The 25,497-nt window shown below is 35.9% G+C and overlaps 1 protein-coding gene across 1 annotated transcript; it reads left to right on the forward strand.

The window, feature by feature from the left end:
* Positions 1-21,878: 21,878 nt before the first annotated feature.
* Positions 21,879-24,751, forward strand: LOC107795329 (histidine decarboxylase-like). The gene is made up of 5 exons (XM_075245757.1): positions 21,879-21,935; positions 22,716-22,975; positions 23,403-23,596; positions 23,701-23,837; positions 23,940-24,751. Exons 1-5 carry the CDS (start codon positions 21,879-21,881, stop codon positions 24,513-24,515), a joined length of 1,224 nt encoding a protein of 407 aa, XP_075101858.1. The 3' UTR covers positions 24,516-24,751.
* The last annotated feature ends 746 nt before the right edge of the window (positions 24,752-25,497 follow it).

Here is a 25,497-nt window from a genome sequence, read left to right on the forward strand (position 1 = left end):
ATTAAAACAAGACCTCTTGGGACAATTAATCACCTCTAATGTTACCCGAAAATACGGGTTACAACATCCTTGATTCGTTTAACTTCAAATACTTGTTAACCACTTTTATACACCCTTGTATCATTTAAGACCAATAGGATTAACTTCTTATCATCTCAAAGATAATCTCTTCTTGGATTTACGTCGACTAACTTACGACGTGATCTATGGTATGCGAATTTGGGTTGTAACACCCTCTCCCCCTTAGGAACATTCGTCCTTGAATGTAAGGGTTTATGGGGTGTCTAACTCATTGTGGATTCCGACGGAGATTTCCGGCTGAGTTTCCCCTATAAAATGGACACTAGCCAAACTTGCAAGCAGTTAAACCTAACATATGGCCTTACAAGACTATACAAAGCATTATGGATATGTACATTATCTGCATATTACCATTTTGTATTTAAAAAAAGAGTATTCACAAGCTATTGCTTACCTCATAGAGCCGTTTCACCTTATAATGCGTCCTTCTTTCCCCCGGCATCCTCGTTATCTTCACTCTGGAATAGGTAAGGGTATTTAGACTTCATCTCCTCTTCTACTTCCCATGTCATTTCTTCTATATTCTTGTTCCTCCATAATACTTTCACGGAAGCTACATCCTTTGTTCTCAGCTTGCGGACTTGTCGATCTAATATAGCCACTGGCACTTCATCATATGATAGATCCTTTGTAACTTGTACATCTTTGATAGGGACGACCCGAGAAGGGTCTCCAATACATTTCCTCAACATAGATACATGGAATACTGGGTGGACAAATTCCAATTCAGATGGCAATTCTAACTCGTAAGAAACCTGTCCAATTCGTCGAAGAATTTTGTACGGCCCAATATACCGTGAACTCAACTTACCCTTCTTCCCAAAACGCATAACACCCTTCATCGGCGAGATCTTCAGGAAAACCCAATCACCAACCTCAAATTCCAGATCACGACGTCGGATGTCGGAATAAGACTTTTGCCTGCTTTGTGCCGTCCTCAGTCGCTCTTGTATCACTTTCACCTTCTCAATGGCTTGGTGAATCAAATCTGGCCCATATAATTCTGTCTCACCGACTTCGAACCATCCAACTGGTGATCTACATCTCCTCCCATACAGTGCCTCATACGGGGCCATTTTAATACTGGAATGGTAGCTATTATTGTAGGCAAATTCTATAAGTGCCAGATGGTCATCCCAATTCCCCTTGAAATCTAGAACACATGCTCGTAGCATATCTTCAAGCGTCTGGATGGTACGTTCAGCCTGTCCGTCAGTCTACGGATGGAATGCAGTGCTGAGATTTACTTGTGTGCCTAAACCCTTCTGAAAAGACCTCCAAAAGTTAGCCGTAAATTGAGCTCCTCGGTCTGATATAATAGATACCGGCACACCATGAAGCCTAACAATCTCCTTGATATACAACTTCATATAATCTTCAGCCGTGTAAGTTGTCTTAACTGGCAGAAAATGGGCAGATTTTGTAAGTCGATCAACTATCACCCAGATGGAGTCAAACTTATGATAAGAGCGAGGTAATCCAATAATGAATCCATATTAATCACCTCCCATTTCCAGGTCAGAATCTCTATATTCTGAATCAATCCACTAGGTTTCTGATGCTCGATCTTTACTTGTTGACAATTAGGACACTGGGCTACAAATTCTGCAATAGACTTCTTCATGTTATCCCACCAATACTGCTCCTTAACATCATGATACATCTTTGTCGAGCCAGGATGGATAGAATATCGGGACTGGTGAATCTCAATCATAATCTTCTCTCGCAACCCTGCCACACTAGGTACACATAATCGGCCCTGGTATCTCAGTGTCCCATCTCCTCCGATCTTGAAAGCTGTAATCTTACACTGCTGAATTCCCTCTCTCAATCTTACTAAGGTAGGATCTTCATATTCCCGTGCTTTTACCTCGGCTACCAAAGATGATTCTGCTGTATTCTGTACAGTAACACCTCCGTCATCAGAGTCCAACAATCTGATTCTCATATTGGCCAGCTGGTGAAACTCTTTAGTCAACCCTTGTCTACCTGCCTCAATATGTATTAAGCTTCCCATTGACTTACGGCTGAGAGCGTCTGCCACAACATTAGCTTTACCGGGATGGTACAATATCTCGACATCGTAGTCTTTCAGTAATTCAAGCCACCTACACTGCCTCAAATTCAACTCCTTCTGCTTGAAGATGTATTGTAAACTCTTGTGATCTGTGTAGATGTCAACATGGACGCCGTATAAGTAGTGCCGCCATATCTTCAAAGCATATATTACTGCAGCCAATTCCAAATCATGAGTCGGGTAATTCTTTTCATGCTTCTTCAATTGTCTTGATGCATAAGCAATCACCTTCCCACGTTGCATCAATACGCACCCCAAACCTATATCTGAGGCATCACAATATACCACATAACCTTCTGTTCCTTCTGGGAGAGTGAGCACTGGCGCGGATGTCAATCGATTCTTTAGCTCCTGAAAACTATGTTCACAAGCATCAGACCACTGGAACTTGGTAGCTTTCTGTGTTAACTTAGTCAATGGTGCTGATATAGAGGAAAACCCTTCTACAAACCGCCTATAATATCCTGCTAGCCCCAGGAAGCTGCGGACTTCTGACGGTGTTGTAGGTCTCGGCCAATTCTTCACTGCATCGATCTTCTGAGTGTCGACACTAATACCCTCATCAGATATCACATGGCCAAGAAATGCTACTGAGTTCAGCCATAATTCACATTTAGAGAGCTTAGCATATAACTTATGATCCTGAAGGGTCTGTAATACTATCCGCAAGTGGCCCGCATGTTCCGCCTCCGAACGAGAATACACCAGAATGTCATCAATGAATACGATCACGAACACATCAAGATAGGGCCTAAATACACTATTCATGAGATCCATAAAAGCTGCTGGGGCATTTGTTAGCCCGAACGACATCACCAAGAACTCAAAATGCCCATATCTTGTCCGGAAGGCCGTCTTTCGAATATCCTTCTCCTTAACCCTCACCTGATGATACCCTAAACGCAAGTCAATCTTAGAGAAATACTTGGCACCCTGGAGTTGGTCAAACAGGTCATCAATTCTTGGAAGTGGATACTTGTTCTTTATTGTAAACTTATTCAACTGTTGATAATCGATACACATCCTTAACGACCCATCTTTCTTCCGCACGAACAAGACTGGCGCACCCCAAGGTGAAGTGCTAGTCCTAATGAAACCCTTATCCAGCAAGTCCTTCAACTGTGCCTTTAACTCTCGCAACTCTGCCGGGGCCATCCTGTATGGAGGGATAGAGATCGGTTGAGTGTCAGGCAATGCATCAATGCTAAACTCAATCTCCCTTTCAGGAGGAAGGCCTGGGAGTTCATCTGGGAAAACATCTGGAAATTCATTGACCACGGGGATTAATTGTAGAGTAGGCGGCTTCGCCTCCGCATCCCTTACGCGAACAAGATGATAAATGTAACCTTTTGAGATCATCTTCCTTGCCTTAAGATAGGAAATAAACCTACCTTTCGGCGTAGCAATGTTCCCCTTCCATTCAATGGCGGGTTCACAAGGAAACTGAAACCTAACCATCTTCGTACGACAGTCAACATTTGCATAGCATGAGGCCAACCAGTCCATTCCCATTATCACATCGAAATCAACCATTTCTAACTCAAATAAATTTGCCGAGGTTTGACGACTACAAATCATCACAGTGCAACCTTTATATACCCTTCTAGCAATCACAGAATCTCCTATCGGAGTGGATACCGCAAGTGGTTTACTTATCAATTCAGGTTCAATGCCAAACTTATTAGCCACAAAGGGTGTAACATATGATAAGGTAGATCCTGGATCAATTAGCGCATATACATCATAAGAAAACACAGACAATATACCTGTAACAACATCTGGAGATGACTCGAGATCTTGTCGACCTATTAGAGCATAAGTTCGATTTTGAGCACCACTCGAACTCGGCACTGAACCTCTACCTCTACCACGACCTGTCGACTGTTGAAAACCTTGTGCTGGAGGTCGAACTGATGAGGAAGAACCAGACACAGATCCAGTAGGTTGAGCCATACCACCACCTCCTCTGTTAGGACAATCCCGCATCATATGGCCACACTGTCCGCAAGAATAGCACGCATCGAAACCTCGACGGCACAGTCCAAAGTGGGCCTTGCCGCACTGATCACAACGAGGTGTTGGGGGTCTCGTCTGACTAGTATCTCTATGAAATTGTGAGCCTGATGCCCTCAAACTCTGACCTGAACCAGAATAGGTAAATCGATCATACCGAGGCCTCTGAAACTTTGGAGGAGCACTAGCTACAGGTGGCACCGAACTCCTCAAAGATTGGGGCCTGATACTGCCTCTGAACTCATCAGAATACCCTGCAAATCTCGCCCTCTTATGCTGGCCCCTATCCTACTCCCTATCTGCCCTTTGCTGGCGCTTACGATCCTCTAGGGTCTGGGCATAAGCCTGAATACGGGAAATATCCATGCCCTCTACCAAGGAGGCTGTTGTGCACTCATTTATCAGATGTGGTCCCAACCCGTTCACGAACAGATGCACCCTATCACTCATCTCGGCCACCATATGGGGAGCATACCTTGCTAAAGAATCAAACTGTATACTATACTCTCGTACACTCATATTACCCTGTCGAAGGTTCAAGAACTTATCAGCTCTAGCTCGTCGTATCTCAACTGGCAAGTAGTGACGAAGAAAGGCCTCAGAAAATTCCTTCCACACGGCTGGAGGAGCGTTCGGACCCCTAGATCTCTCCCAACTATCATACCAGAAAACCGCTAAATCCTGTAACCGATAAGAAGCCAACTCTACTGCCTCCGTATCACTAGCATGCATAACCCGCAATGTACGATAAATCTGATCAATAAATGTTTGTGGGTCCTCCTTGGGGTCTGATCCGGTAAACACTGGAGGGTCTAGATTAATAAAATCACGAACTCTCGCACTAACCGGTTTATCAGCAGCACCGGTATTCTGCCTCTGAGCCTGAGCAGCTACCAAGCTAGTCAACAATTGCACCGCACTGCGCATATCGTGGTTCTGTAGTGCTAGACGGAGGAACTGGATGTACTGGGTGCCTCCTAATATCCTCTGGAGGAGACAGAGAGGTATGAGACGGCATCTCACTCTGAGCCTCACTTTGGCCTGCTCTGGCTGGAGGCACCTGAATGTTACCCTCTCCCACAGCTGTATCAAGCCGTTTACTAATTGCTTGCTTCCTAGTCGAAGGCATCGCTGAAAGAAAACAAGGTGAATATTAGATATGAACACTTACTACTCAACTCTACGCACGATCTAGATTCAGGAAGAAGGTAACAACCCTAGATGTCACGTAGCCTCCTGATTATAAATGTGGCGCGCTACACATCCATAATCAAAACTCTACTAGACACGGCTCATAGACATCCCCTAGGACAGACTTGCTCTGATACCAAGTTTGTCACGACCCAACTTGAGGGTCATGACTAGCACCCGGGCCATACTTGCCGAGCACCAACGTACATTTTATCTAACCTTCCTTATTATCTTTAAGGGCCGACAAGATCAATATAAATAGTAGACATGGATCATGAACATCCAACAATGAAAGATAATGTCATGAACATACATAACATGGGACGACAAGACTGTCAAGAAACTATATATAAGGTACGAGCTATCATGATGCCATGAAAGACTATACAACAAAAATCAGCCGAAAAGGCATTCTAAACCATACATAAGTCGACACCTATCTATGAGCCTCTAAAGGAACATAAGTGCTACAACATTGCCGGAACAGGGCCCCGACATACCCATAATGTCTATAACAAAAATACATACCAAGACCACGGCAAGTCCGGAGAAGGGATCTCGCCAATAACCGCTGAACTGGACAGCCTACTGTGGTGGGGGAGCTACGTCTACCTATCTATCAGGACCTGCAGCACGACATGCAGCGTCCACAAATAAAAAGGACGTCAGTACGAATAAAGTACTGAGTATGTGAGGCAAGAAAGCATAAGTAAGAACAGTAATGTAAACAGGGATAAAGAATATACAACCTGTGACATCTGGGTACCTCTGAGGGCTACTGACATGAAATACATGATACATACATATATATACATAAACTTTTAAAACATACGCCTTTGTGGGCATCACCATCATCATATCGTACCCGGCCATAATAGGCTCGGTAAAACGTACCCGGCCATCATAGGGCTCGGTAGAATCGTACCCGACCACGTGGAGCTCGATAAAACCCAACTGATCAGTGGTTGCACAATAGGTGTCGTACCCGGCCGACTATAGCGCGGCTCGGTAGAGTAAAATAGATACATATATATGATGCATGCTGGACTCATTGGAATCACATTTTGAACCTTTCGGAGTGACATAAGGTTGGTATCCTTCGTACATGTTATTAGGATTAACTTTTCATCAAGAATCTTATAAGAATCAGGAACTACCAACAACATTGATAATATAAGAATAAGAGAAGTAACATCAATATCAATCATTTCATAAGAAGGGCAGCAATGTAAGTACTGCTAGCTTCTAAGAGTAGAGTATCTTTGGGAGCTCGTTCATTACATTATGTACAATCGGAGTCGTGCAAAAGAATGAAGAGGATAGCCTCACATACCTTGTATATACTGCCCAACCTCAAGCTATGCAAATGTCACGACTCCTTAGTCTACAATAAGACAAATGACACTATCATTATCGTTTAAGCGTCGTAACTATTATGTATCGACCACAACCTATTTTACGATGAAACGGACAGCACCTCCCCTATTTATATGACTTCCCACAAGTCAATACAATCACCAAACAGCCCAAACAACATCATTAATAATCATATTGAGCCTCCAAAATAGTCCACCAACCAACAACATTACTACCAAGCCCTTCGATATATATTTCACAAGTTCTAGCTTCAACGACTTAGCTGCAACTTGGATAATCTTAAATATATATAGAGTAAGACGTTCCTTACCTTTAAACAGAAAGAACAACTCCAATTTGACCTTAATTTTCCACGAAATATCCCTTCAATTCTGCCACAAGAACAAGGAAGCAAAACTAGCAATTAATTCGGGTTTTTCGGCACTAGAATTACTTTAGAAGACTTGAAATCACCTAGGGTTGATATTAAAAACTTGAAGGTGTATTTACAGGACATAAAACACTTAAAACAACCTCCCACATGAGCTGGAACAACACAAAAATCAGCAACAACAAGAAGAACAAAAAACTTACTAGCGCCACGGGATTCCCGACATTTGATTTGTGTTGTTTGCCCTTTGTTTGGGTCTTGGATCATGAGACAACCTTGAGAGACTGTTTTTAGGGTTATAAGGTCTGAATATACTGAAAAATAATGACTTAAAATGGGGTTGAGGTATCTTATATATGTCCATATGTCTTAAACCGCCTTTGTGGGCCCCATAGAGAGCAGCTTGGCGCACTCTCGCGAAAATGCGAATATCTCTCTATTCCGAGATCGTATCGATGAACGGTTTAATGCGTTGGAAACTAGACTCATAGATCTTCAATTTGATAGGTAGATCACCCCATAATTCCAAGCACATTGGGAGAAAAATGCAGTAACATTTGACCTAAAGTTTAAGTAAAATTATAAACCTAAGTTGCGACAACTTTTATCGACTTTTGTTTCATAACTCGCTTGACTTCAAGACTTATGATGCGTATATTATATGATTCAAATACATTAAAACAAGACCTCTTGGGACAATTAATCACCTCTAGTGTTACCCGAAAATACGGGTTACAACATCCTTGATTCGTTTAACTTCAAATACTTGTTAACCACTCTTATACACCCTTGTATCGTTTAAGACCAATAGGATTAACTTTTTATCATCTCAAAGATAATCTCTTCTTGGATTTATGTCGACTAACTTACGGCGTGATCTATGGTATGCGAATTTGGGTTGTAACAACCAGGCTCCGAAACCAAAATATGGACCCGAGGTCAATAAATCCAACATCAGTAATTTCTTAAAAATCATTAAGCTTTCAAACTTTTAATTTTTCATCAAAATTTCATATCTCGGGCTAGGGACCTTAGAATTCGAGTTTGTCACTGAAGAAGCTTTGAAGCTCGGATTTGGGAATTGAAAGTCTAATATAGTCGTTTGGACTTTGAGGTAGGTATTATTATACATTGTTGCAAATACTTGTAAGGATTTGAGTATGAACCTTTGATTTTATTTAGAGTTGATTTGAAATGGGTTTGTTGTATGGTCAATAAATCTACTCTAGGCGCCATTGAAGTTGCAATGTAATTTTAACGGGTATACTATGTAAATGAGTAGGGTCTGGTAACTTATCGAAGAATTAATCCAAATATCGTCCACTTAATCACCTTTCTCTATTTAGAAAAGGCCCACAATTCACCTTTCTATTGTGTTTTTTTGTATTATTTCAAGAATTTCAAGAAGAATTAACTTAAATAGCCGTCCACCCAACCGCTTAAACTAAAAATAACCGGTGGACGTATAATATAAGTATAGTTTATATATTATATGTGTATAATTATATATAATTAATGTATAAACTATGTATCTAATTAGAAAAAATAAACAATAAATATGGACGGTTATTTGTATAAAGATCTCTTATTTCAATGATTGAGGATCCACTATATCAACATCCGAATGTGAAACCCGTGAGGGTGAGGGATGGGAAAACCTACCTACTTAAATCTTGTCTAAAGACTAAAGATGCTCAATTAATTACAATCAAGAACGTTTAGAATTTGTGATTATTATGCTTTCTACGGTAGGTGAGAGATGGCATCTTCTTTGTCTAACATTTATGCGTCACATAATTATGTACTAACATGTGGGTGGTTTTTCGAAATGCAAGATGGTAAAACTCCTCCCTGTTACATGTTTGAAAATACTATATAAACAATAATCAATTATTATACTAAATATTGTATACGTGATGTTCATCTGTCAAAATACTATGACAATGCTAGGTTTCAATCCTGAATGAGGGAATTGCCAATTACAAAGCTTGAGACGTGCCTTGGCTTAAGGGATTTAACTAATAACATTTATATTGTAAAGTTTTTTTTTTTAATTAAATTAATCTAGCTACCTTATGTTTCGGATTACTATATAATTCCATTTATTTTCGAGATTATATGAATGTATCTATCCACTTGAAAAGCAGCAGTCGACTCAATAATGCAAAGCCTGATCAGTGGCAAAGCAAAGACCCCATGCTCATTGTTCCTTCAGTACCTATAAACAACAATCATTATAGTACTTCACAAAATTATAAGAGCACGTTTGGAAAGTCACGTAGGATGAATTTGGGTGTAATTAGGTGTAATTGTATAGTTTGGTATGTTTGTCTGCCAAGTAATTAGTTGGTCAGCATGAAATTGGATGTAATTAGAGATGTGTAATTACTCTCTCCAATTCTCAAGGGAGGTGAGAATTAGTAATAATTACACTTTGTAATTACAAGGTTACGTTTTAATTTCTTTCTTTATTTTATTTTAATTTAAATTCTTTATAACTTTTTATTTTCATTATTTTAATTTCTTTTTATTTTAATTATTTTACTTTATTTTTATTTTTTAATTATAAAATATATTTTTCTTTATACATTATTTATCCTTTATTTCTCTACCTTTACTTTTAGTGATTCTATGTAATTGCTCGTATATTTTATTATTTATTTATTTTATTTTCTTCAGTTAGCGTAACTGCGTTATTATTCTAATTTTTGAAACTACACCTCCTAATATTAGAAATAATGGTTCATTAACAATCTTGGCATATAATGGGTGAGGTCATTAAAGTAGAATTTCGTTGTTGAATGAGGTTATAAACTTATTATGTTTCCTAATCCTAAGTTGTACTGGAACTTATTTTATTATGTTGGAATTTGACATATGTTAAACTATTTTTTTTTTTTTTTTTGGAATTTGGAATGGTGTTATATTGATGGTTCTAATTTACTTGTTTTAGTAATATTGGCTTGTTATTTTACATTGCATGTTGTTCATTTTTTAGTTAGAATTGATAGATTAGTTTTGTCAAATATTTGAATAATGTTATGACATTATATTTATAAATATTAATTTATTTTATTAAATATGCATTCCATAATGTTCTTACAACATGCATGCTTTTAGTTTTTATAATTAATTAAACTAAATATTATTAATTTGGAATATATGTATAAATTATTTTTACAATATTAGTTATAAATATATGATTACTAATCACTGTTTTAAAAGGCGTAGGCGTAAGGCGAGGCGTTTTACATATGCTTCAGCGAGGCATAAGCCCCGAGGCACGGGGCGTAAGCCCCATAGGTTTTTAATTTTTAATATTTTATAAAATAAGTAAATATTTATAAACAGGTAAAATTATATAAAAATTGAATAAAATTATAAATATGTGAGGCGGGGCGTTTTACGTGATATGGGGCGAGGTGTAAGCCTGGAGGAGGGGAGGACGTAAGCCCCATGGATCATTAAAAATTTTAATTTATAAATTAATACAATAATATAATAACACAAAAAAATATAAAATAGAAATTAAAAGTTAAAAATTAAAAGAAAATTAAAGGAACTCATAGAAAAAAAATATCTAGCATGATTCTTAAGTATAACTAATGCATACAAATCACGTATAACGTCTTTAACTTTCAAATAATTAAAAACTTACAATTTCTTTTAAAAACAATGATCAAACTCCACATTTTACCTTCCTAAAAGTAAATAATTAATAAAATCTTATTAGTAGGATGCTTAAAATATTACTCCTTCATGAATAAATACAAATTAGTTTAAGATATCAACTTAATAAAAGTGTATAACAAGGAGGGACAAATGAATTAAGACACGACCAATAACAAGTGAAGATATAAATTCGCAATACTATGTTTCATTATTAGAGTTATGCTCAATCTTCATATTTCTATCGATGAATAGAACTTTTATCATTAATTTGTCAAAGAATTTTGAAGGTCAACGATATTAATTAGGAAATTCGACACGTGATTTGCGTTAGAACTGTTAGGCGAGCCCCGAACGTTGGGCGTTAGGCGTGTTTAGGGCACACGGTCGGGCGCTTGGGGCGTAAGCCTCACAGAACTAAGCCCCAGGATATTTTGCAAGTGCCCCGCCTAGGGGCGAGTCCCAGGAATGCCTTTTAAAATACTGTTACTAATTAATGTATATTCAAGAAAAAATATCCATCTAAAATACCAAATCTAATATCATTACTTATAAAAAATCATTTATAAGCATATATTTATTATATTAACTTTTAAGTTTTGATAATTACTTCAGCTAAAATTTAATCTAATTGTGTAATTACATTTGTGCAACCAAACAATACGCTTGTAGCTACACTGTAATTACGTTATGATAAACAAACAGGTCGTCGTAATTATTATGTTGTGTAATTACTACCCTAGTAATTATACCAATTCCAATTAATGGGTGGCTTTTCAAACAGACTCTTATAGCTTGTTTGGATGGTTGCTACATGTCGTTTCATATTGTATTGTATTATATTGTAGTTTATTGTATTGTATTGTTTGATTAATACGATATTTGGATAGACTGTATCGTTTGTCATCGTTTCATGATGTCACGCACCAAAAATATGAAGAATAAACTTGCAACATTACTAAGAAAAAGATAAGATGCGAAGTAGAATTATTATATAAAAAAATAAGGTAAAGGATAAAATATAATTATTTAATAATAAAGAAGGGCAAAATGAGAGAAAAAAGTAAGATAACGACGCCACCACACCAAATCCATCGTTACATAAATGTGATGACCCAAAATGTCATCTTTAAATTTAATAATTAATTCTGTGTTTTAAGACCTCGAAAAGTACTATTTATCATTACTCGACTTGCGTACGCAGTCCGTAAAAATTTTTGAAAAGTTTTTATGCAAAAAAAAATGAATTAAAATGTGAATTAGAGCTTTAAAACTCAACATTTTTAGCAAACGGACTCGGATCAGTGTTTTGACAGTTTCGGTAGGTCCGTATTGTGATTTGGAACTTGGACGTATGCCCGGAACCAACAGCTCCGTATGGTGATTTTGGACTTAGGAGCATGATCAAAATTTTATTTGAAAGTCCGTATTGAAATTAGGCTTGAAATGGCTAAAATAGGAATTTAAGTTTGGAAGTTTGACCGGGGAGTTAACTTTTTGATATCGGGGTCAGAATCCAGTTCTGAAAATTTTAGCAGCTCCGTTATGTCATTTATGACTTGTGTACAAAATTTGATGTCAATCGGACTTGATTTAATAGGTTTCGACATCGAATGTAGAAGTTGGAAATTCTTAAGATTTATTAGGCTTGAATTTATGTGTGATTCGTGTTTTTAGTGTTGTTGGATGTGATTTGAAGACTAGACTAAGTTTGTATGATGATTTAGGACTTGTTGGTATTTTCAGACGGGGTCCCGAGTATCCCGAGTGCGATCCGGATCGAAATCAGATCAATTTTTCGACTTAGGCAAATTCTGAAATTTGCAGCTTCTGGTGTCATCGCACCTGCGGAGGGACTGACCGCAGGTGTGGACTCGCACAAGCGAGCTGTGGCTCACAGAAGTGGACGAAGGGTTGCCCAGTTGGAGCCACAGATGCGGCTCATGTTACGCAGAAGCGAGAGGAAGGGCGCAGGTGCGGGCAGGTCCGCAGGTGCGATGGAATTTTTCGTACCTGCGAAGGAGCAGATGCGGTCCAAAGCTCGTAGAAGCGAAGGCAGTTGGGCTGAGCAATTTCCACAGATGCGGTATTTCACCTCAGATGCGGGACCGCAGGTGCAAGAATTTTATCCGCAGGTGCGAAAGCACTGACCAGATTACAAAAACAGAGGGGTTCCGATATTTTTGTCATTTGGACATTTTCAACACGGTCTTGGGCGATTTTTCAGAGAGAATTCACAGGAAAACTTGAGGTAAGTCACATGTGATCATTGTTAGTCAATTATATTGGATTATTATTGAATATTTCGAATAGATTACATGTTTTTGAGGTGAAATTAGAGGATTTGGGCCTAGCGATTTTAAAATGAGAATTTGAGATTTGAAGGTCAAGTTGATGTCGGATTTTTGTAAAAATGGCATGGTTGGACTCGTACTTAAATGTGCGTTCATATTTCGTAATTTTCGCCGGATTCCGAGATGTGGACCCCACGGGCCATTTTTGAGTTAATTTAGGATTTTATTGAAAAATATAGTATTTTCTTATGGAATTGATTCTATAATTTTTGTTGACTGTATCGAATTAATTATGACTAGATACGAGTCGACCGGAATCGAAAAATCGAGGAAAAAGCATACTACTTGGTTAAATTAGAGCAAGTCGAGGTAAGTGACTTGTCTAACCTTGTGTGGGGAAAATTTTCCCTAGAATTGATATTAATGTGATTATTGAAATGTGTTGAAAGTCGTGTACACGAGGTGACAAGTGTGTACACGGACTAAATGTGAAAGATTATATTTTTAAATTGTGTAGATCATTGTTGCGTATTTATTAAATTATTTTATCTTGTTATATTCTTCATCATTGATCTGAGATATATACCTTAAATTTGTTTGACCTTTTCCTGCTAATTGTTATACCTATTTAGTTGAAACTTGGTTTCTTTTATTCTGTGCAATACTTGAAGGGTGATTTTCTTTAAATTAAATATTATTAATATGAAGTATTTGACATTTTAAATTTGATATTGAAGCAACGTATTAAAGATTTTAAAATATTATTTTTCTGAATTATTTATTCTTGAATATTTTGTAAGATTTTTGTACTCATGGTGATAGAGTCGTGAGCTCTTTATTTTGGAAAAATATTATTGACAATTATTTTTGGCATGAGCCGTGAGCTCTTTATTGTGGAAAAATATTGTTGTTGAATTATTTTGGCAAGTTACATTATTTGAGCACTTGAGGTGTAAATTGTGATATATTATGATATTGATACGCATGCGGTGGTATAAGGTCTGGGTATTGAAACGCATGCGGTGAGATAAGGGTGGCTTGATACGTGTGGCTAGTAGGGGGAACTACTAGAAGTCATGCGGTGTGATAAGGATGGCTAAAACGTGGGATACTATTTCGGAAAAAATATTTTCTTTCAAATAAATTATGAAGGCTCCCGCGGTGAGATAAGAAAATGAGATATTGTGAATTTGTTTATGATTTGGGACTATGAGGCGGTACCTCGATAGTGCCCTTATTGATATTGATTTATGGCCGCAGTTGCCTTGATTATTTGTACCTCGATAGTGCCCTTGTTGATATTGATTTATGGCCGTAGTTGCCTTGATTATTTGTTGTGATTTTCTTAAAGTTGAAAGAAAATTCAGTTTTGTTTTCATGAGATATTATTTGAAATTCTGTTTTGTTTCCACGAGATATTATTTGCCATTATTTTGCTTAATTAAATGGTGACACACTACTTGATTCATTTCCAATATTATTTTATTTTACTATATTGTTAAACATTTTACCATGCCATTATTATATTCCAGTAGGGCCTCACCTGACCTCGTCACTACTCTACCGAGGTTAGGCTTGGCACTTACTGGGTACCGCTGTGATGTACTCATACTATGCTTCTGCACATCTTTTTGTGCAGATCCAGGTACATCTTACCAGCCTAGACGTCAGTCAGTTACCTGCGCACGGAGACTTCGAGGTATATCTGTCAGCATCCGCAGACTCCGGAGTCCCCTTCTATCATTTTTATGTTGATTCCTTATTTTTCTTTAGACCTTGATATATAGAGACATTGAGAATAAATTCTTAGAAGCTTGTGACTTATTTCTACCGGATTTTGGGAGTTGAAATTGTTTGAATTGTATTTTATTTATTTCATATATTTATTATTATTCCGCATTGATAGGCTTACCTAGTCTTAGAAATTAGGCGCCATCACGACATCCTACGGAGGGAATTTGGGGTCGTGACAATAAAGTGACACCTTTCGTCGTTACGTAATGACATATTTAACGATACGATACAATAAAATTTAAGTAACAACCAAAACAAATATTGTATTTAAAGTAACAATACAATACAATACAATAGGTAACAACCATCCAAACAAGTTGTACGGTATTTTGCACCTAATATTCTCGTCTCAATTTACGTGACAGTTTTTAATCGACATGAAGTTAAAGATAAAAAAATAATTTTTTAAAACTTATAATATAAATAATAAAATTTGTGTTACTTTTAATAATCTCGTTTAATTTAATTTGTAGTACTACAAATTTAAAGTTAATTATTTTTTAATGTACACATTAAAAAGAAAATATGTAACACATAAATTAAGATAAAAAGAAATACTTCATTCGTTTTAATTTATTTGAACTTATTTGATCGAGCACGGAATTTAAGGAAAAAGAGAAGACTTTTAAATTTGTCGTGTAAAATGAGGCACAAATACTTTGTGTGATTTTAAATCATTACATAAAAGTAATTTTTTTTCAAATAAAGAAAGTGATCGTTTTTTTTTTGGAATCGATTAAAAAGGAAATAGAGTAACATATTACAGCAACTTAAGGAGTTAGCTAATTAATAGCCATATAGCTATATAAACCCTAGCTAGCAGCATATCACGTGAGCACAAAACTATAGCACAGTGCACACCCACGTTTTCACAATCGCCACAAAACTTTAATCATTATAGGAGTAGCAAAGAGCAGTACAATAGTCAAAGAAAGTCAAGACATGCCATTTCTGCAGTGCAACTGTGTAGTGTGATGTCAATTATGTAAGTGTGGTGTAATTGCAAAGAGCAGTGCAATTAGTTTGACGATTCATGCAACATTAATATTTGACGTAGGAGTGGTAAAAGGGCAGCTCGGATTGGAGATGAGCGGAGTAGAAAATGAGTAATATAAAAATAGATAAATTATTCGATCTGATTCGTATTAATTACAGATAAAAAATAGGTTAATCGGTGGGTAATATGGATATTCATATTATCCATGACTTCATGAATATGATCGTTTTTGCGAGAATTCCTAGTCTTTCAGACCTATGAAACTCCCAATTTGAGGTTTTACAAATGTAAAAATTAAACTCATTATTTATTCATTGGTTATCCATTTTCTAAGTGGATAATATGGTTCTTATCTATATTTGATCCGTTTTTAAATCATTATCCAACCCATTTTTAATGGATAATATGGGTGGATAATTATTTTCTTTTAACCATTTTTCCATAACTAATTTGATGTCACACTTTCACCAAAGTTATGTTCACCTATTCAATTTAATTTATATGATATAGTTTGACTAATACCGAATTTAAAAACTAAAGAAAGATTTTTTAAACTCGATGTAACGATCCGATCGGTCGTTTTAAGCATTTGCATTTCGTTCAACCATTTGAAGTGTTGAGTAGCTTCGTACGATATGTTATGACTTGTGTGAATCGTCGATTTTGGTTTTCAGGTGTTTCAGAATTTGTTTGGAAGAATGCATTTCATGATTGAAGCTTTAAGTTGGAAGATTTGACCAAGATTGACTTTATAGTATTTGACCTTGGATCAGAGCTTTGATGGTTCCGTTAGGTATGGATAGTGATTTTGGATTTGGACGTATGCTCGGATTTGCATCTCGATATCTCTACAAGGTTTCGACACTAATTGGCGAAAGTTAAAAATTTTAAGGTTTGGAATATTCATAGGTTTGACCGAGAGTTAACTTTGATGATATCGGGTCGGATTGTGGTTCCGTGAATTGGAATAATTTTGTTATGTTATTTGGGATATATGTGCAAAATCTGGGTTCATTCCGAGTTGATTTGATATGATTCGGCATGAGTTTTGAAAGTTAAAAGTTCAAAAGTTTATTAAGTTTGAATTGATGTGTGATTCATAGTTTCGATGTTGTTATGCGTGATTTGAGGCCTCGTGTAGGTTCGTGTTATATTTTGGGACTTGTTGGTACATTCGGGTGGGGTCCCGAGGGGCTCAGGTAAGATGCAGACGTGTTTCAGATCATTTTCCATTCATGCGTGATGGCTGTTTTTTGATGGATCTGATGTGGATGCACCAGCAGGGTAATGGGCGCAGGTAAGATGGTAACAGATGCGGTCATATGGGCGCAGAAACGAAGAAAGGCTAGATGAGAGAAGACCGCAGAAGCGGAATGCTGGGCGGATCTGCGCGTCCGCAAGTGCGGGAATTCGATCGCATAATTGGATGGCAACTTGTTTTGGAGATTGTGCAGAAGCGGATTTAGCCTCGCACCTGTGATTGCGCAGAAGCGAAATAGTGTCCGCAAGTGCGAGAGGTCAACTGGTTAGTGGAGTCTGCAGAAAGCGGCTATTATTATCGCAGATGCAAAGGTGCCTGGGTAGAAGCTATATTATCGAGGGCTTGGCTATTTTTATTCATATTTTGAGCTATGGAGCTCGAATTGAGGTGACTTTTGAAGCGATTTTCACCATATGGATTGGGGTAAGTGTTCTCTACTTGGTTTTGATTATATTTCATGAATCTATATTCATTTTTGGTAATTGGATTATAAATTTTAAAGAGAAATTGAGGGGGGAGAGGGTTGTCTAAAATTTAATAAAGTAAAATTTTCAGTTTTGAACATCGATTCGGAATCGAATTTGAGTGAAACTAGTATGGTTGGACTTGTAATTGAATGAGTTTTCGAATTTTGTGAGTTTTGTCCGGTTCCGAAGTGCGGGCTCGAGTTTGACTTTTTAGTTGACTTTGGGACTTTTGAATCAAGATTCAACCTTTATTGATTGGGATTGTTTCCTTTGCCATTATTTGATGTTCTTAAGTTTCTTTTGGATAGTTTTGAGCCGTTTGGAGGTCGGTACACGCGGGATGACATTTTTAGAGTATTGTTTGGCTTGCTCGATATTGAATTTGACTTGTTCGAGGTAAGTAACACTTTTAAACTTGGTGTTGATAGCATGAATCCCTGAATATGCGTGCTATGTATTTAGTGTTGAGGTGACACACATGTTAGGTGACAGGCGTGTGGGCTTCCACCGTGTGAGTTATGACTCGGTTGATTCTATGGTACTGTGTTGTTACCTTACCTTGTTTCTATCCATGAAATTTCTATGTGCTAGAGTAATTGAGATGTGATTCATGTTAGAAACCATATTTAGGTTACATGCTTATCCTGTTGGGACCCATAGAGGTCATTTCTACTATTAAGTTATTTAATTAAATTATAAATTATGTACTCAGTCACATGCATCATTTGCATATCATATCTCAGTCTTTGTTATCATTTGTTGCCACATTATGTTATCAGTGTTTGGGATGTTTGGCATGAGATTTGTGAGTCTGAGAGACTGGAGAAATTGATGATTGTGTGAGGCCGAGGGCCTGTTTGTGTGATATTGATAGGATCGGGCTGCGCGCCGCAGCGGGTACTATTGACTCACGATGGGATCGGGCTGCGCGCCAGATCGGGTACTATTGACTCATGACGGGATCTGGCTGCGTGCCGTAACGGGTACTATTGACTCATGATAGGATCGGACTATACGCTGCAGCGGGTACTATTAACTCATGATGGGATCAGACTGCATGCCGCAACAGGTACTATTGATTCATGATGGGATCAGATTACACGCCGCAACAGGTTTTATTAGTGCTTGGGTAGGATCCGCTTCTCCGGAGTTTGACATACCAATAGTGAGCGCAGTATTTATTGATTCATGATCAGATCGGGCTGCGCGCCACAGCAGGTACCGTACCATACAATGTTGAGTGACTGAGTGAGCTAAGGGATTGAGCATTATAAGTGGGAGTGTGAGACAGTGAGATTGAGTACTCTGAGTGTATGAGTACATGAGTTTCTCACCGTGATGCATTGCATTGACATGTATATTTGACATACAGGTATAGAGATGCATTTTCTCATGCTATACGGTATTGCGACATTCATGACTTCACATGCACATTGACATGTAGGTATAGAGATGTACTTTCCTCATGCTATCTGAGATTGAAATATTTTATCTGTTGTTGAAAGTTTTGGGAAAAAATCACAGTTTTATGATATACTCACATTTTGGTAATTTCGATGAAAGATTTGGGTTTTACTGTTATACTTGAAAAGCATGCCTATTTTTTCGTAAGTGTGAACGAGTTGAGCATCATATCCTTGAGTTGTTTCTTGTACTACTTTTATTAAATTGTTATGAGTTATTGTTGGCTATTGGCATTGGACTCTGACCGCTGTCCAAGCTCATCACTGCTTTCAACCTAAGGTTATGTTTGTTACTTATTGAGTACATGGGGTCGGTTGTACTCATACTGCACTTTTGCACCTTGCGTGCAAATTTTGGATGTTGATGTTGTTGTCCATGGCGGGAGCTGGCCTTGAAGATATATCTGCGTTCCGGTCATAGCTGCCTCTTGTTCTTGATAGCTTTAGAATTATTAATATGTCCATGTATATTTAAAACATATGATTTATTTTTTTCATATGAGCTTTGTAAACTCTAAATCTTAGAAGCTTATGATTTATACTTTCACTGCTTGGAAATTCTTTGTATAAAAGTTCAGTTGTGTTATCGTTACTTCTCTTAATGAATCTCATTGATATTAGATTGCTGGTAATTGACTTACCTAGCGGGTTGGGGTTAGGTGCCATCACGACAAGTTGGATTTTAGATCGTGATACTTATAGGCTTAAATACGTTATGACGGTTACGTGAATATAAGACTTTTGAAACTTGTGATTTTAAATATGACATAATATCTGTGGTTATAAGAACTTATCATTAAAGGTAAAATAGAAACTTCAAGTCAAATTATTTCTTAACTTAAAAATGTATCACTCTCTGGACTAATAATAAAATCATGTCATTTTTTTAAAACGGATGGAATATTATATATTGCACGATTTATCGGTAGGCATCAGATATTTATGTCGTTGAGCGCAACGTACTATTGAACCAATTACCTCTCTGCGTCAGTCACTTCAAAATACTCTCAATCTTCCCCTTTAGAGTTGATCATAAACTATGAACCTATATTAATAGTACGATATCAAGTTAATTGACGGAGTTAGAAAGTTACTTATTCTTTAGTTCAAGTCGTATATTTATATTTATAAATTTATTAAATATATACAAAAATTAAATTCAATTACTAACATCTAATGTTATCACCTAACATTCAGAATTCAAAAATTTCAAATTTTGATTTCAAACGTAACATAAAAATTATACACATCTTCCCTCTCTCCTAGCGGTGAAAAGCAATTTTGACAAAGCTCACATGGGGGAAAAATTGGACTAATAACTACAGGGGCACGTTTTTCATTTCCATGAAAGACATTTAATTTCCTTTAACGTCCCCAACCCGACAGAGGAAAAAATTAAGATTTCACCAAACAAAAGTTAAGAAGGGAAAGCAACTTTCAATTGTTATAAATTGGAGGAACCAAATGAAGTGAGATGCGCAAAAACTTCATCTCTTTGAGACCATTATGACTAATCCCAATAATTTCAGATAGAGACACCTCTTTAGCTCTAAGAATGGGATTTGAAAGGGTACGTAATATTTATGTTCAATTTTTTTCTATAGTATTTTCTTTTAGACTCAAGTTCAAAGACGAGCCAACCCAGTAGTATATTATTTTATAATAAAATTAACCTAATACTCATTTCATTTCAAATCATAAAAGATATTTTTAATTGAAATTTCTTCTTTTGTGTTTATGAGATAGGAGTTTGACATAATGATTGTCCCAACAAAAGGTGAAATCAACACGCCACCGCCACCACGGAAGAATTTGAGTCTCAGTGTGGTGGAACCTGACGGTAAAGATATTAAAACGTCTTCGTAAGAACTGGACAGAATTTTGACTCAATATATAGAGACATTGTCCATCGAACAGAATATCATATAGGTAAGTATATGTTCAGTGGCCTTTTCTATATATATATATATATATATATAGAGAGAGAGAGAGAGAGTTATAGTTATCACTTTAAAAAAATATTATAAGATTAGTAAGCTAAGGTCTATAGATTGGAAGGCTAAATATCTTTGGATAGACGCGAGATCAACAACTATAGCTGCATGAAGCCATGAAGTATGATAATGTTCTTTGCTATCCCTCCCGAAAGGGATAACATATACTATATCCACAGAAAAAAGACTATGGATATCCTAATTTGGCCTTAATTTCAGTAAGTGCTTACCTAAACGTAGAGTAATGCAATCACTTTAATTACTCTCTCAGTTCATTTTTACTTGGCACAATTTGACTTTTCACGTAACTTAAAAAATAATAAATGAAGTGTATAATTTACCATGATACTCATATTAATTGATGCATATTTTATTAGATTTGAAAAAATGATTTGAAATGAGAAAAATATACTGTTGGTATAACATGAAAAAAAAATATATCTTCTCTTGATATGCGTAAAGTGATAAATAAAAATAAAAATCTATTTTTAGTATATATGTCAAGTAAAAGTGAACAGAGCGAGTACATTTGCTCATCAAAAAATTTCTTGTTCGATTTTTCGTTGTTAGAATGCAATATAACTAAATCAGTGAATTGAGTTCCAAACTAAATATTTTTGTACTTTTAATAAATTTTTTAGTACAAATATTAAAATTATATGAAAATTAATTACTAAATTCACGTAAACCCATAATTTTTGCATAGATGTCTAGAGCTCTCTCCTCATCAAGCCGTGGACACATAGGAAGTTAAAGTTTTTCATGTTTATTCAACTGTTCCTTGAGTTCCTTGAAGGATATTTTTGGAATAAAAAAACTTAGCTTTTTAAATGAAACAAGGCCATGTGATATCTCATGAAAAGAGAAAGTGTGACAAACTTTTTCAGGTGATATCTACCTCATATTTTGTCACCCTAACTACCTTCTCCTACATGCCACAATAGTGATGTGCCTAATTCTCAACGCGTTTCTTATAGTTTGTGTTCCACAATTTGTATATACATGTATTACTAAGGGATCGTTTGGTAGGAGGTATTAGAAAAAATAATGCAAGCATTAGCTCTATGTATTACTAATATCTTATTTGGTTATATTTTTTTAACATGTATATAATTAATATCATACTTGGTATTACCCTATGTATAAGTAATGCATAGAAAACCATGACATCCGTAATACCAAGGCTACTAATGCATGTATTAGATTGGTTAAAGATAAAATTATCCTTAAAGTCCCTTAAAGCTTAGAATATGAAGGGCATTTTTGTAAATAATTATTTTTCTTAAAAATTATGCAATACATTATAATTTTAATACACCACACCAAACAGTAGATAAGGAATAATATCTGCATAACTAATGCTTGCATTACTAACTCATTCATTACTAATACACCTTATTCCGCACTATTCTTATGCACCCTACCAAATGACCCCTTATAGTATTGTGTACTTCCGACAACTAACAGTACCAATGACAGCTAATGGGTACCAATGCATGCAATATATTTTTGAAGTTTATTATTAATTATTAAAAAATATGTAGATTATTAGTTAATTTCGTACATGTGCCAAAATTAATTTTACAACGAGAACTAGAGAAATTATTTCAAGAATAATGTAAACAAAACTTTTTAGTCATACTTCTTCTCGAAATATTTAAACTTAGCCTCTTTTACTTGGTTTCTTTACAGGTTATCCAGTTAATATATGTTACGAGCACCATGCTGCTTTAGCTCCACTTTTGCAATTCCACTTGAACAACTGCGGAGATCCCTTCACTCAGAACACTGTCGATTTCCATTCAAAAGATTTTGAAGTTGCTGTTTTAGATTGGTTTGCGCAACTATGGGAAATTGAGAAGGATGAATATTGGGGATACATTACCAATGGTGGCACAGAGGGAAATCTCCATGGTCTTTTGATTGGGTAGGTATCACTTTCCCATCTCCATTGATAGACAAAGTTTCTTCTACTTCCAATTTAAGAGTCCATCACTTGAGGAGTTGATGAGGTCTAGTACTTATATATATCTATATATATATATATATATATATATATATATATATATATATATATATATATATATATATATATATATATATATATATATAAAACTTTGGCCTGAAATGAGTTTAAATGGAGTAAGATCATAATGAAGATTTATATAGTCAATTCTAACTTATTTGGGACAGAGACGTAATTGTTGTTATAGAATAGTTTGACAGACCTATTTTGCACTTGGAGACATTCTACGATATTTATACTTGATCTAAAAAAGAGTTATGTACACATTTAGACACCTCATAATAAAATGATGTATTTCACTTTTACCATTTCAATAATATTTGTGCAGAAGAGAGTTACACCCCACTGGAATAATATATGCATCAAAGGATTCACATTACTCGATTTCTAAAGCAACAAGAATGTACAGAATGGAGATAGAGACCATCAATACTTTAGTCAATGGGGAGATTGATTATGCAGATTTGAGATCAAAATTACTTCTCAACAAGAACAAACCGGCCATCATCAATATCAATATTGGTAAATATTATTATAAGATCCTTTATCTTCCAAACTTCAATATATGGTCAACTAATCTTCCCATTCTCATACGTGGAGTACTACTACTTTTAACAATAATTTAGGAACTACCTTCAAAGGAGCTATTGATGATCTTGATCTGGTCCTACAAATACTTCAAAAATGTGGTTATTCCAATGATAGATATTACATCCATTGTGACGCTGCACTATATGGGCTAATTGTCCCATTTACCCAACATGTAAGATTACTTTATAATCCGTTATATATTTTCTTTAAGAAAATTCCCATCAAGGGAGAACAAATAGAAAGTGACCTAGTTCTCTATTATATTTGATAACAGGTGAAAACAATTACCTTCAAGAAGCCAATAGGCAGTGTTTCAATTTCAGGCCACAAATTCTTGGGATGTCCAATGCCTTGTGGCATTCAGATAACAAGGAAAGGTTACATTACTAGTCTCTCAACAAAAATCGAGTACATTGCTTCCGTTGATGCTACAATTTCTGGTAGTCGAAATGGCTTGGCACCAATATTCTTATGGTATAGTTTATGCATGAAAGGCCGTGCCGGATTGCAACAAGATGCCAAAATGTGCAACGAAAATGCCCGATATTTGAAAGGCCGACTTCATAAAGCAGGAATTAGCACTATGCTCAATGAGTCTAGCATTATCGTTGTCTTTGAACGACCTAATGACCCTAAGTTCATTCGTCATTGGCAACTGTCTTGCACAAGAGATATGGCACATGTTGTAGTCATGCCGGGCATCACAAGGGAAACAATAGACAATTTTTTCAAGGATTTAATGCAGGAGAGGAAAAAATGGTACCAGGTTGGAATAATTGTGCCTCCTTGCCTAGCAGATGATATTGGTTCTCAAAACTGTCTTTGCTCCAAACAGAAGATGCGTCATTGAATTCCTTAGAAAACGAGACCCTGGATATGGAGTATGCTTTTATGCAGAGGTGACTCAATAAAATTGGTGGTCTAAACGCCAAATTTTTAATAAATAGAAGACCTTAAATTTATTTGTGTTTATTCTTCTTGAAAAAAAAAAGTTGTTCTTCTTCTTGAGTTTCAGTATCATTTTATTCAACTAAAATGGGACTTGTTCATATGTAGAACACTCTCCCATATTGTTTGATTCTTCTTTTGTTGTTTATATATATATATATATATATATATATATATATATATATATATATATATATATATATATATATATATATATATATATATATATATATATATATATATATATATATATATATATATATATATATATATATATATATATATATATATATATATATATATATATATATATATATATATATATATATATATATATATATATATATATATATATATATATCAAAGTTGATAGCTTAATAATTGAAAATTAAACACCATTGATAGCTTAATAATTGAATATTAAAAACCATCAATACCTGAGGGAATTTACTACTTCGATATGCTTACTTATTGCTCGAAACCTGAGGAAGAATAAAAAAAAAATGCAATTCAAATTATTCGATGCTCTTATTATTTGATAAAATATGTAGATGCACATGAAGAAAACAAAAGAGTATAAGCGCAAACAGAAACAAGGAAGGCGTGATTTAGAAATGTGGCTTACAAACAAATGATACATCTCATTACACGTTAGGGCTCATTATGCTTGTAAATTTCCTAACTAATTCGGGCAAAGAACAAACCTTATAGTGGTAAAATAATTAGCCTCGAAATACATGCAACCTACACGGGGTAAGATGATCATGAGGGTACTTGTATAAGAGGGATATATACAAGTTGGAAGTATCCAGGCTAATTAGCAACTAAGTATGAAATTTGAGAATTTGGTTAAGTTAAAGCAAAAGAGAAGTTAATGAAACTCT

This window comes from Nicotiana tabacum, chromosome 23, assembly GCF_000715075.1.
Source record: "Nicotiana tabacum cultivar K326 chromosome 23, ASM71507v2, whole genome shotgun sequence".
Taxonomy (NCBI): domain Eukaryota; kingdom Viridiplantae; phylum Streptophyta; class Magnoliopsida; order Solanales; family Solanaceae; genus Nicotiana; species Nicotiana tabacum.

Excerpts from the sequence above, each read along its gene's own strand:
- LOC107795329 (XM_075245757.1), top strand. The coding sequence starts at position 21,879 with ATGAAACAAGGCCATGTGATATCTCATGAAAAGAGAAAGTGTGACAAA. Across the intron at positions 23,597-23,700 it reads CATCATCAATATCAATATTG|GAACTACCTTCAAAGGAGCT; the intron begins GTAAATATTATT and ends ACAATAATTTAG. Across the intron at positions 23,838-23,939 it reads TTGTCCCATTTACCCAACAT|GTGAAAACAATTACCTTCAA; the intron begins GTAAGATTACTT and ends ATTTGATAACAG.